At 36.6% G+C, this 12,087-nt stretch overlaps 1 protein-coding gene across 1 annotated transcript in view; it reads right to left on the bottom strand.

The window, feature by feature from the left end:
• The window catches only part of LOC135111094 (propionyl-CoA carboxylase alpha chain, mitochondrial-like), a 13,678-nt gene extending 1,992 nt beyond the window's left edge, over nt 1–11,686 (bottom strand). Inside the window, exons 1-15 of the mRNA XM_064024034.1 lie at nt 11,502–11,686; nt 9,655–9,849; nt 9,095–9,205; nt 8,517–8,685; nt 7,533–7,771; nt 6,567–6,661; nt 5,769–5,919; nt 5,205–5,274; nt 4,665–4,813; nt 3,816–3,960; nt 2,811–2,947; nt 2,242–2,421; nt 1,193–1,329; nt 420–501; nt 16–121 (exon numbers count right to left, since the gene is read on the bottom strand). Of these exons, the coding sequence (XP_063880104.1) occupies nt 16–121; nt 420–501; nt 1,193–1,329; nt 2,242–2,421; nt 2,811–2,947; nt 3,816–3,960; nt 4,665–4,813; nt 5,205–5,274; nt 5,769–5,919; nt 6,567–6,661; nt 7,533–7,771; nt 8,517–8,685; nt 9,095–9,205; nt 9,655–9,849; nt 11,502–11,573 (2,038 nt within the window). The 5' untranslated portion in view covers nt 11,574–11,686. The remainder of the gene's footprint in view (nt 1–15; nt 122–419; nt 502–1,192; nt 1,330–2,241; nt 2,422–2,810; nt 2,948–3,815; nt 3,961–4,664; nt 4,814–5,204; nt 5,275–5,768; nt 5,920–6,566; nt 6,662–7,532; nt 7,772–8,516; nt 8,686–9,094; nt 9,206–9,654; nt 9,850–11,501) is intronic.
• Nucleotides 11,687–12,087: the final 401 nt, after the last annotated feature.

Raw genomic sequence — 12,087 nt, 5'->3', positions numbered from 1 at the left:
GAAGGAAATGCTCACCAATAACACACAGTTCTTGTCCCTCCGCCACCATATCTCCGGGAACACAGGCAATTGTTTTGACAAGGCCAGGCATTGGAGACAAGACTTGCTTACTCTGGTCCACCTGTTTATAAGGGTTTTAACTGATTATGCTTGCCATGAAATTTGACCATAATGCCTGAGGATGTTATCTCATATATTATGTGAAGTAAAACTATAGATGATCTTGAACTTCATTTAAAAAGTATCACTTCCTTTCTAAACTATGCAAGGTAAACTAGTTCACACAAGAATTCACACTGTTTACAATCACGTTCCATGCAATAATACACAAACTTCATGACTTTATGAAAATTAAATGACTTCCATTATCCCACATAAAGTTGTACTTTGACCATCAAAAAGGAATACTTGTGACATACCTTGGGCTTCTCAGGAATTAGAGCCAAGAGGGAATGGGCAGCCTGAGTTAACACCTGACTCTGGAATGCTGTCCCTTTGTACCTGATGATAAAGGATTGGCATTGTAGCTATTTGCTTCTTTCATGCAAAAGTAACTGGGAGAAGGGATGCCTATCTATCTACATACTAAGTTGGGAATCCCACATGGGGTGCCCCAGACAAAGTATCACACACTCATACACATCTTATTCACACTTTTAGCCCCCTTGGTCCATTGTGGAAAGGGATAAAATCCTATGGACCACTCTACTACACTCCTGGCATAGTACAGCTAACTACATACTTCCAAAGTAAGACCACAGTAATTTATCCCTGCCCCTTAATAATGTGACCATTCTCTAGCCCACACCTAATCCAATCAGACTATATAAAAAAAAAAAAAAAAATCCAGCATGGGTTTTGTAAATTCCAATTGTTACCTATGAGGTGAGAAAGAATGACAGTGCATGTTAGGGATGAAAGAAGACCAGTTGTGAAAGCATGTGTAAATGGGACTCTGTCTTGAGAATCTACATGGGAGGTTAACCTGCATCTGGTCCTACCAGGTCATCTGGTCAGAAATGGAAAAAAGAATGAGACTATATTGGGTGAGCAGAAGCTTCACAATCTATTGCAACATTCTTGCACATGAATAAATCTCTGCAGTCCTTCTGAAGCACTTAATATAGAGATTTGATTCCCTGAAGCAATTTCTCAACTACTTAAGCTTTGCAAGAATCTTTTTAACACTGACCTTATTCTAACATCTCCTGCTGATCCCAACTTGATTAGTTGGATGGTTTCATGTGCACCATCTATGTTGGCCTCAATGAGAGGAGAAGCCAGGTCAAAATGTCCATCCACAGTAACTGCTGTGCCATCGACAGTCACCTAGAGGGAAACATTACCTCTATACATAAACTGGAAGGCAAAGAGGTGAACAGAATCTAAGGTCTATTTACAACATTGTGGTATATGAAGACAACAGCAGGCCTTTCAGGCTGGCATGCATATGAGTACACAAAATTCAGTTCAACCCAACAAACATATACACACATGCATACAAGGAAGAAATAGTTCAGTGTGATGGTAGAGGTATGCCAATGATTCACTGCTTTCCTTGATTCCAAAAACAAAGACTAATAATTTTGTTGGGCTGGTTTTTACATGAAAATAAATAATGAATACATATCTGAGCTGTGTCACAGACAAGAAGCAGCCAAAACCATTGAGTGCATTTAGCCTATATAATCAAAACTGCAATGAAAAATGGGCAAGCATTTTTACATGTTAAGCCTCCAGGGAGGTAAAGAGGATAAAGTGGACCCTACACGATCAATATTAATGTGCAATATATTGACTAATTTTTATTGTGCAATAAAACATCAAACTCTTTTTGATGTCTTCAATATATTGTGTCATTCTTCAATACCGCCCCTTCACTGTCAATAATGTTGTACAATACGGAATATTGCGCAATAATATTGATTGTGTAGGGTCAGCTTAAGTGGCATTAGATTTAGTCTAGAAATGCACATCTAGAGAATATATAAACAACTTGAAGAATATGTAGAAAAAGTGTGAAAAATCATCTCAACCATAAGACATGCTTGAAAAAAACATAAGACAGCAGAAATACAAACTAAGAAAGAAATAAAGTTTAAGATACTTAAGTAAGAAATATTATGCTAAATACTTTGGAGGCAAAGAAGACAAATAATATTTGTGGGTTTAAGGTAAAGTCAGTGTAACACAAATCATACACTACATGTAATCCTAGATAATTTATCTGCATATAAATACCTCAAAATTGTTCTGAGAGAGTCTGGCAGAGCAGGGAACCTCCCACTCACCAAATTTGACCACTAAGTCCCAAGAATCTGGCAGCTTGGTATTCCCAGCACTCCTCTGATCATTATAAAACACTCTGCTTCTCAATTCATTCTTGAGGTGCACTGAAGCTAGAATGGCTGTCAGTTCCATCTGAAAATTACATTAAATATTCCATTTATTTTTGAGCCAGTATTAATTAAGGTGTACATTATACTGTACTGTTTATATATTTATAACTACTATCATTCATCTTGATTTAACATTTTTAACACACTTCCTGCTTTAAGATGTTCATGACTCTGAAATTGTTTGTGCCAGATGAACCGTCTTACTCTTACAGGGAAATTTCATGTTTACATGTACAAATGAACCATCTCAAAGCATTTTGTAAAATTCTAAAATTTCCATTTCATTCTGCTGCAATTATATGTGGTGTGTCTAGAAATAGATATCTGCAGTTTACTGTTCTTGTGTCTTTGCAGGATAAGAGGATAGTATAACCTTTATCAGGCTCTCCACAATGAATTCCAGCTACTTACCTTTTCCCTGGGTGACACCTGCTTGCCCTTGAACCCTTCTGGATACACCTCTGGCAGGTAGTTTGTGGAAATATTGCCAGTCACAAATCTTTCCTCTGTAAGAATGTCTCGCAGGAGTGGGATGTTGTGTGTGACTCCTGAAGTGAACAGAAATGGTCTGGGTAGTGACAAGAATGAAAAAATCATACTCACCAAACATTTTTTTTTATCATGGAGGCAGGACAATAATTAATATATAAACACACACAAAAAGGAAAAAGAAAAAGGACATCTAAGTCTCCTAATCCTGGCTAGTTCTTTAAGTGATATGGTAACCTGATACTTTTCTCTGGAAAGAATAAGCTGCATGAATGGTGAAGAGATAATGGTAGTCAACTGTAAAGTTAAATTAAAGAAGAAAATGTTGAATGGTTCTTGAGTTAGAAGCACAGAACATGCATGTGTGACACAAATACACTTCAGTGACAGTCCAGGTCATGAAATCTTTAGTTCCATTGGTAACATCATGTCACAGAAATACACTTAACACAAAGTATCTTTCATCTGATATTTAGTCTACTCAGTATATTTGCAGAACACAATTGCTTGATATCACATTTTTATTTACAGTAAGGAAGCCTTCACATAAACAGTACTCTGCAATTATGATTTGTCACTTCTAATATTTCATACAAATACCACAGATTTTGAATATGGACAGACATCATGGTTGTTTTACAGAATCTCTGTGAAAATAAACATTAGTCAGATGCTAGCTACTTTATTCCATGTTTGCTAATATTGTTGTTCACTCAACTTCTTTGAAACCACATTCTCCTCCTATTCAATTATATTATTTTCAGGTTGACTAAACCACTTCTCTTAGCATATAAACATTTCACTGGAAAACATTTTATGACAAAGCCTGTGACACAAGTTTTATACATGAAACTGATGAACACCATTCTCCACCAGTTTCACATGTAAGGTGTTGCTAGATTCATAGAGTAAATTAACATTTCTCACCTCTAATTACATAAGCATCTAGTGCCTGAATGCTGCGCTGAATAGCCTCCTCCCTGTTGTCCCCATAGCACACCAGCTTGCAGATCATGGGGTCATAGTATATGCTGATCTCACTCCCTTCCTCCACTCCACTGTCACATCTCACCTGATTAGATGTTTAAATGGTACTATTAATAAATTATTTTGTTACCTATGTGTGTGTGTGTGTGTGTGTGTGTGTGTGTGTGTGTGTGTGTGTGTGTGTGTGTGTGTGTGTGTGTGTGTGTGTGTGTGTGTGTGTGTGTGTGTGTGTGTGTGTGTGTGTGTGTGTGTGTGTGTGTGTGTGTGTGTGGTTACAACCCACTGTGCAGGCATGGAGTTAACTGAGGAAGAATTTATAGCCTGATTGCATCCAAGATAATACAAATGAAAACAAGCGGCAACTGTTGATAAAGAATGTGAAAATATATTATATGAAATAATGGAAAAGAAAAACTCTAATGACAGGCTTTCAACTGATAATACTGCATACTGCCTTTCTGATGCTCAGTGAAAGTGGTCGATTATAATGATTGTGGCATGACCTGTATAAAAATCTGCTAATGCTACTACATTTCTTTGTGAATACTTTTTGTTATTCCTAGTGACAGGAACTAAGAATAAGGAAAAGTTAAGATCAAGGAGACAAGAAAAATATGAGAAGCAAGAAAGAACAGTAAGAAAATAGAAGGGAAAGAGATAAAAGGCAAGACTAATGAGAACAAAACTAAAAATTGTGACAAAGGTAAGTAAATAAAGAGAAAAACTGAAATAACACAAACTGAGGGGACAGATTCAGCAACTGTAATATGGAAATAAGCTTCAAATCACCTTGGATAAGTGTAGAGGTTCCTGGTATTTGGACAGTCTCCCAATTGAAGGAAGACCAAAGTTTTTGAAAGGATCCTCAGCATACACTCTGCTCTCAATGGCCCAACCCCTGATGAAAATATCATTCTGTGACAACTTCAGAGGGTGGCCTGCAAGACGAAGTTCACATTAATGATACTCTGGAAGCTGAAACACTATCACTAACAGCATATTTCCTTTGTCCTTTCCTCAACACTTAGTCCCTCTCTGCAAGCATCTGTACAAGGAGAACATCTCAGTTTTTTTTTTATTACTACTAATTGTTGCATTTGATCAATGTAACTTGTTATGCTGCTAAATTGAAGTGTTACTAATATATAATACTAATTACAGTTATCTATTACTGTCCTCGATTGTAGAAAAATATGAGAGAGAGAGAGAGAGAGAGAGAGAGAGAGAGAGAGAGAGAGAGAGAGAGAGAGAGAGAGAGAGAGAGAGAGAGAGAGAGAGAGAGAGAGAGAGAGAAAATGAGTAATAGATACCAAAAGGTAGAGCACATACCTTTAGCAACTCTGATCATCTGATGGACCAGATCAACACCAGTGATGCACTCAGTGATGGGGTGTTCTACCTGCAGAAGAAAGGACATGACAAATGTGATGAAGCCAAACAAATACCAGGTAAATCCAGATGGAAATTCAGAATTAAAAACAGGAGAATTGATCCATTCCTGTTTGTCAAATTTCCTATTTTTATATTTTTACTTCCTCTTAATTACATTCTGTATGATGCCAAAATGAAGAGGGCAAGATTGTAGAATTCATCAAATGAAAATAAAAGCAATTAATTTTGTCCACAAAAGACACACCCTCTTGCCTTTTTGGGAGGCTTTCCTATGAAAATGGCCTTCCTTAGACAAACAACACTTCCATTACATAATGTTTGCATTTTATCTAATTTGAAAGTGATGAAAAATCCTTATAACTGCATCCATCCAATACTTGTTATCAAATTATACTTCAGAATAACCAATAACAGTTATATATATATGAGAATAATTAATAGAAATATTCCATAAATAATAAAAAAAATTAAGCTTTGGCCAGACATCTAATTATTACTAACCTGAAGTCTTGTGTTCATTTCCAAGAAGTAAAAGTTCTTCTTGGAGTCCACAAGGAATTCAACAGTTCCAGCTGAGGAGTAACCAATCTGTTTGGCCAGGGCAACAGCTTGCTGCCCCATAGCTTGGCGCGTTGCTTCATCCAGAAACACACTGCCAACGAATTGTCATAAAATGAAGCTTACCCTATAACACTGCTTTACTAAACATTAAGGCTTCCCAAGATATATTTCTATGCTTTTTACAAGATGAAACTCAAAGTCAGTACAGATAAGATCTATTAACTCGATTTCACTCAATAACTCTTCACAGTAGTCTATGGCACAGCATCATCTCAGGTCCACTCCCCACCTTGTTATTAACATACAGCTCTGTATCAAAATCACACACACACACACACACACACACACACACACACACACACACACACACTGAAAGAAAGAAAGAAAGAAAGAAAGAAAGAAAGAAAGAAAGAAAGAAAAATAAATAAATATATCAAGACGATTCTGAGCTAATGTAACTAACATTGATGGCTGTCAATAAATAAGCAGTGTAATGTGTATTGCAAACACTAATGAAAATCCAAAGACTGCAGGTACCAAAACTTTGAAAAAAATAAATAAACTGATGACTGTGATCTTATTATCAGCTTGCAAATCCAATTAGATAAAAACAGCATTCATACAGCACATTTAACTCTTTAGTGAGCATTAGAAATACAAATCATCACTCCTGGGACAACTTGGCAAAAGTATGTCAAGATGCAAGACTAAGAATCCTGGTGTGTGAATGTGTCTCACCTTGGTGCCTCCTCTATCACCTTCTGGTTACGGCGCTGAATGGAGCACTCACGTTCATTGAGGTAAATAGCATTGCCATGTTTGTCACCTAACACCTGTGGAACAAAGGCCAAGTACCATAAGAAGCACTTATTTTAATCCATGTTGCCATGTTTGTCACCTAACACCTGTAGAACAAAGGCCAAGTACCAAAAGAAGCACTTATTTTAATCTTTCAGATAATTCAGCCCTTCCTCTACATTCAACAGCCATGAACTGTTCACAAAAAATTTGTCAACCTTATTCTGATATGAAATGTCTCTGAAGAGGATGGTGATTGCAGATGGGCCTCTACCTCTCCCTATCTGAATACTTTTTCAAGTTCTCTCCCTCTAATTCTTTCACACATGTTCTCCTTTACCTTATCCTTGCACCATTCAAGTGACCTTCCTTTCAGTCTCTTCTCTGACAATCTCAGCAACATTCCAATATAGTCAAATCATCTTAATATATTCATTCCACTCATTCTATCACCACAGATTTCATATATCATCTACTGCTAAATCAACTCTCACAAATATGGTTATCTTATGTTGTTTGGTTTATTCTTCTTGTTATCCCAAATAAAACTTGTACAAGAGTTTTGTCTATATCTATAGAACTCTTTTCCAACAAGAAACCAGAACACTAAGCTTTACATCTCAACAATTCTCCTTTCTTTTAACCAAATGCTTTCAATCTCTCAAATTCTACTGCACTGTTGTATCTCTTCCTATTTTCTGGTCTTCTCATGTGTACTGGTCTTATGACCTTGCTTTATTTCATCCCATGGTCATGCTCCAGAAGACTTATTCATCACTCATTAGTTAAGCAAAGGTATTCAGAGAGCAAGAGGTCCAACACTGTGGCAGTGTGAAACACTGAAGACAGTCAGTTAATGGAAAGTTGATAAGGTGAAAATCTTTGATTCCAGCTACTATATCTTACCTGTATTTCAATGTGCCTTGGATTGTCGACAAACTTCTCCACCAGAATACGGTCATCACCAAAGCTTGATGCAGCCTCCATACTAGATAGTTTGAATCCCTCGCGTGCCTCATCATCATTCCAGGCAATTCTCATACCCTTACCACCACCTCCAGCTGAAGCCTTGATCATCACAGGGTATCCAATGTCACGACTGATACGCACACAGTCCTCTGCATCCTTCACTATTCCATCAAAACCTGAACATGAATGTGAGTGTTAGAAAAGCAATACATGTTAAGAACAGCAAATATGATTATAAAACTGTACAAGTTCAGAACAGAAGAACTAATACAAGAAAGCTGAGTGAGAAAATAACAAAGATGACTACAAGAGAAATGGGCAAAAGGGTAAAACAAACATGTTGGATTTATGAGCAGGTGTTACTGCTATAGAGAATATACAAGATAATAGCATGCTTGCAAATTTAATGAACCTAATAAAATATTGAAATTAGTGATGTACAGCACAGAGACATGGTAAACAAGATTGGACAAGAGAGTGAGGTGTTTCAATAGCACAAGAGTGCAAAACAACACTAACTGGTGAGAAAAATTAAGTATATGTAAGGCTTCTAGATCTGATGGAAGGTGCATGCTAAAATATTTCAGTATATAATCATTCATTGAGTTTACAAGATGTATAACAAGTTTTCTTCAAGTACACTTGTAGTCAGTAGTCAAGTAATATATCTCATTCACTTCCACTATACTTTGTGTTTTCTCAATTTTAAGTCCTTTGATTTGCTGAGTCTACTGAATGGTAGGCTTTGTAAGGAAATTGTTGGCAGATCAAGAGGACATAAGACTAGAAGAAAACATACCCCACAGGAAGAGAGTGCAGAAGGCCATTCAACTTTTGATCATCAGTTAAACAGTGGGAAAATTAATAAATGTGAATTAAGCACCTCTCCAAGTCCCTGAAAAGAAAAATGTAAAGCAGCACCTGGTATAGTGTTTACACCAGCAGCCATTGCCAGTCTCTTCGATTCCAGTTTGTCTCCCATTCCAACAATGGCTGCAGCATTGGGTCCAATGAAAGCCACTCCTAGATCTTCCAGCTTCTGCACAAACTCAGCATTCTCGCTCAAGAAGCCGTAACCAGGATGCACTGCCTGAAGAGATTACTAAAATTTATAATCATCCCCACAATGGTTTACAACAATGGGGATCATGAAAGCACTGAGGCACCTGCATTAATTACAGATGATCCACAATTCAAAAGGTATTGCAAACTGCTCTCTATTTTTATATTTTCTGTTATTTCTGAATGTGGCAAAAACAAATGGTGGTGATATTTCCAAAACGTGATTTTGCTGTATGTACCTGGGGTAATTTAGCAAAGTTGATTTTATCTTTTGAAATGTTTGGACTGCTTTCCTCAAAATATAATTTCTCCACTTTTGTTACTGAACAACAAAAAACAGCATGTCACATACAATTTTCTCTTTTTTTATTTAATTTAGTAGGGGTTTAACTGACATGCAATTAATCACTGCATTATGAATCTACCATCTGCCTCACCTGGGCACCTGTGTGCTTAATGGCTTCAATGATTTTGTCCATGCGCAGATAAGAGTCACTGGCCAGTGCAGTGCCAACACACACTGCTTCATCTGCAAGCTTCACATGGGGCTGAAGGAAAGGGTAAAGATAGAGATTAAAGTATCTGAGGATACATATGTGTTTGTATGTAATTCTACAGTACATGTATAACTGACATGAATCCCCCAAAATTAAGTAATTTATATCAAAATCTGTTCCCACTGCCACAAGAACCATGCTTTGTTGCTAGAAAAGTTAGAGTAACTAAAAATAAGAACTCATCATTGAGCTTAACTTCTAAAAATCCCTCTTTTCTATAATTTCCCAAAAAAGTAGGCTACACTCACATCCTTTATGATGAATAAAAAAGAAAAGAAAAAAAAGAAAATCATGATCCAAATAAAAGACAGCAATGCAGTAACTCAAAGTTTTCTTGAACTGCATTCTTCACATTTAAGCTGGAAGAAAAGTTTACAGTAGCCAAGATGGATGGTTTACTTCAAGTGATTTAGAGTGCCTACATTGGATGGTTAACTCACAGCATTAGAGTCAACATCAGAGTGAATGGCAACAGTTTTTATTCCCATCTCCCTTGCTGTCTTCATTACACGACATGCAATTTCCCCACGATTGGCAACAAGGATCTTGTTGAAGGTGGGCTCCTTATGGTTGATGGGGTCAGTGGTGTAGATAGAGCAGTGCTTCACACCAGCCAGCAAAAAAGTGGGTGGCCCCTGTAAAATGAAGGAATTAATCACTGTTCTATCTTATCTTACAACTCATACTACTATGAATATACTATTTATCTTAGTGTCAGTGAAAACAATAGTGGCATCATCTCTTCAAATGAATATGGTTCTAATTTGTAATATGCTGGGAAGCAGGAAATTCATATCACACACAATGTTGAGTTGGCTAGTATGGTGTAACTGTTGGTATGTACATTAAGGTCCACAGACCTGTAAAAATACTAAAAGAAATTTTGTGATGATTTTTTTTTTCAGAATTACACAATGTTAAGTAATGTAAATTAGTAGATGAATATTGATATAAAAACTACATACATACATACACACACACACACACACATTATATATATATATATATATATATATATATATATATATATATATATATATATATATATATATATATATATATATATATATATATATATATCAATTGAAAAGTTTCTTTATGCTTTGTAAATTTCTTTTAAGAATGAAATATGGTTAACATCTACCCCACCACTCCTAAAAATTCAAGGGAATATTTTAGAGATGTAGAATGGTTCTTCTATAAATAAGGAATATATCCTTATTATTAGCTAAAAAAATAAATAAATAAATCATTTTTTTAATTAAGGTCTGGACCTGTAGAAAAATCTAACATTTTTGCAATTAAAAATTTTCCTACAAGATTACAGATGACTAAATCATGAAGAGTAGAAGAATACTGATATAAATAGTAGATATCGATGGATAAAGTTTTTTTTAGAGTACTAATTTCTTTAAAAGTGAAATATAGTTATTATCTACACACAACTCCTAAGAACTCAAAACAATATTTTAGATGTGTACAATAGTTCTTCTTTTAAGTAAGGAACATATCCCCATAATCAAATAAAAATCAAGATTCAAATTCTTTTCACCTTTTTTCTTTTTTGAAGGTGTGATGAAGAGTGAGCATGTACTTTTGAGGGAATGTATCTACTGTACCATACAGAGGGAGCTTCTTCCAGCTCTACAGAGTTCAAAGAATGTATGAATATTTGCAAAGTGTCAGTATTAACATGGTATGTTTGGTATGCTCAGCTGTGTGTAATGTGAATATGCTGATTATTTGTATAATGTATGTTACAGTTACACAACTTTTATTTGTTTTCCTTTACTGATGCTTATAGTCATTTAGTTATGTTTGTCTTAGTAGTATAAGATATATTGGTCTTGAATGCAACATTATCAACATCAGTAATAATATCAATGCAATTCCAATTTTGTAATATTGGCATAGCTGTCACAATTGTCATAAAGATATATATACATTCATAAGTACAACTCCCCCTAACAGTAATCACAATTACATCCAAAACTTATCTCTTGGCCTACCCTTCACCCCATCCTGAACACAACGGGCGTCACACAATGGCTGGCCAAGCAGGTGAAGTAGGCGTGTACTCAGCCTCGAATTGTAAGGTTATGCATGAGTGCCATGGTAAACCTGTGGCACCTAGATGTTATTACATATCTATCTTATCCTCTCCCACACTGGCACAATGCACTGCGTATGCCGGCACTGCCTGCTGCACCCTCGCCTCCACCTGCCGGTGCAACACGGTGCACCACATAGCACTCTACCAGCACTGACACACACAATCCAGCCTTACATGTCTGGTGGAGGGCAACAGCACTCTCCTCAGCACCCGGTAGTACTCTCGCCTTAGTAGTGAGCCAGCCATGGCTACAATACACACAATAGCCTGATGGTGATGCTGCTGCTAATTGACGGGCTGATGGAGTTGGGTACGGCGGCCAGCTGAGCTGAGCCAGGCACGCTCCGTCTCGGCTCACTCTTACCTCGGCTCACAGGGTGTTCATTGGCCCACATAATCCCTGACAAAAAAAAAACAAAAAAACAAGCACACGTTGATGCTATCTAGATACATTAGATTTATTATTGCCTCTCAGGATGCTGATCAATTCGGCCCATTGTCAACTCGGCCCATTGTCAACTCGGCCCATAACCCAGTCGAACCATTGCATACCAACTTGACCTATTGCGTATGCAACACAAAGAAACACCTACTAAAATGTGCAATATAAATTTAATATATTCTCTTCTAAAGCACAATGCATATTTACACGGTACAATAAAGCTAACAAAAGTAATAAAACATTAAATCACATTGACTACTTTTAATCAAGTCTCCACTGGAGAATGCTGGGAACATGCTCTCATTAAACTTCTTGCAA

This window comes from Scylla paramamosain, chromosome 21 (genome assembly GCF_035594125.1).
Source record: "Scylla paramamosain isolate STU-SP2022 chromosome 21, ASM3559412v1, whole genome shotgun sequence".
Classification (NCBI taxonomy): Eukaryota; Metazoa; Arthropoda; class Malacostraca; order Decapoda; family Portunidae; genus Scylla; species Scylla paramamosain.
This window is presented reverse-complemented; position numbering and strand designations above follow the sequence as displayed.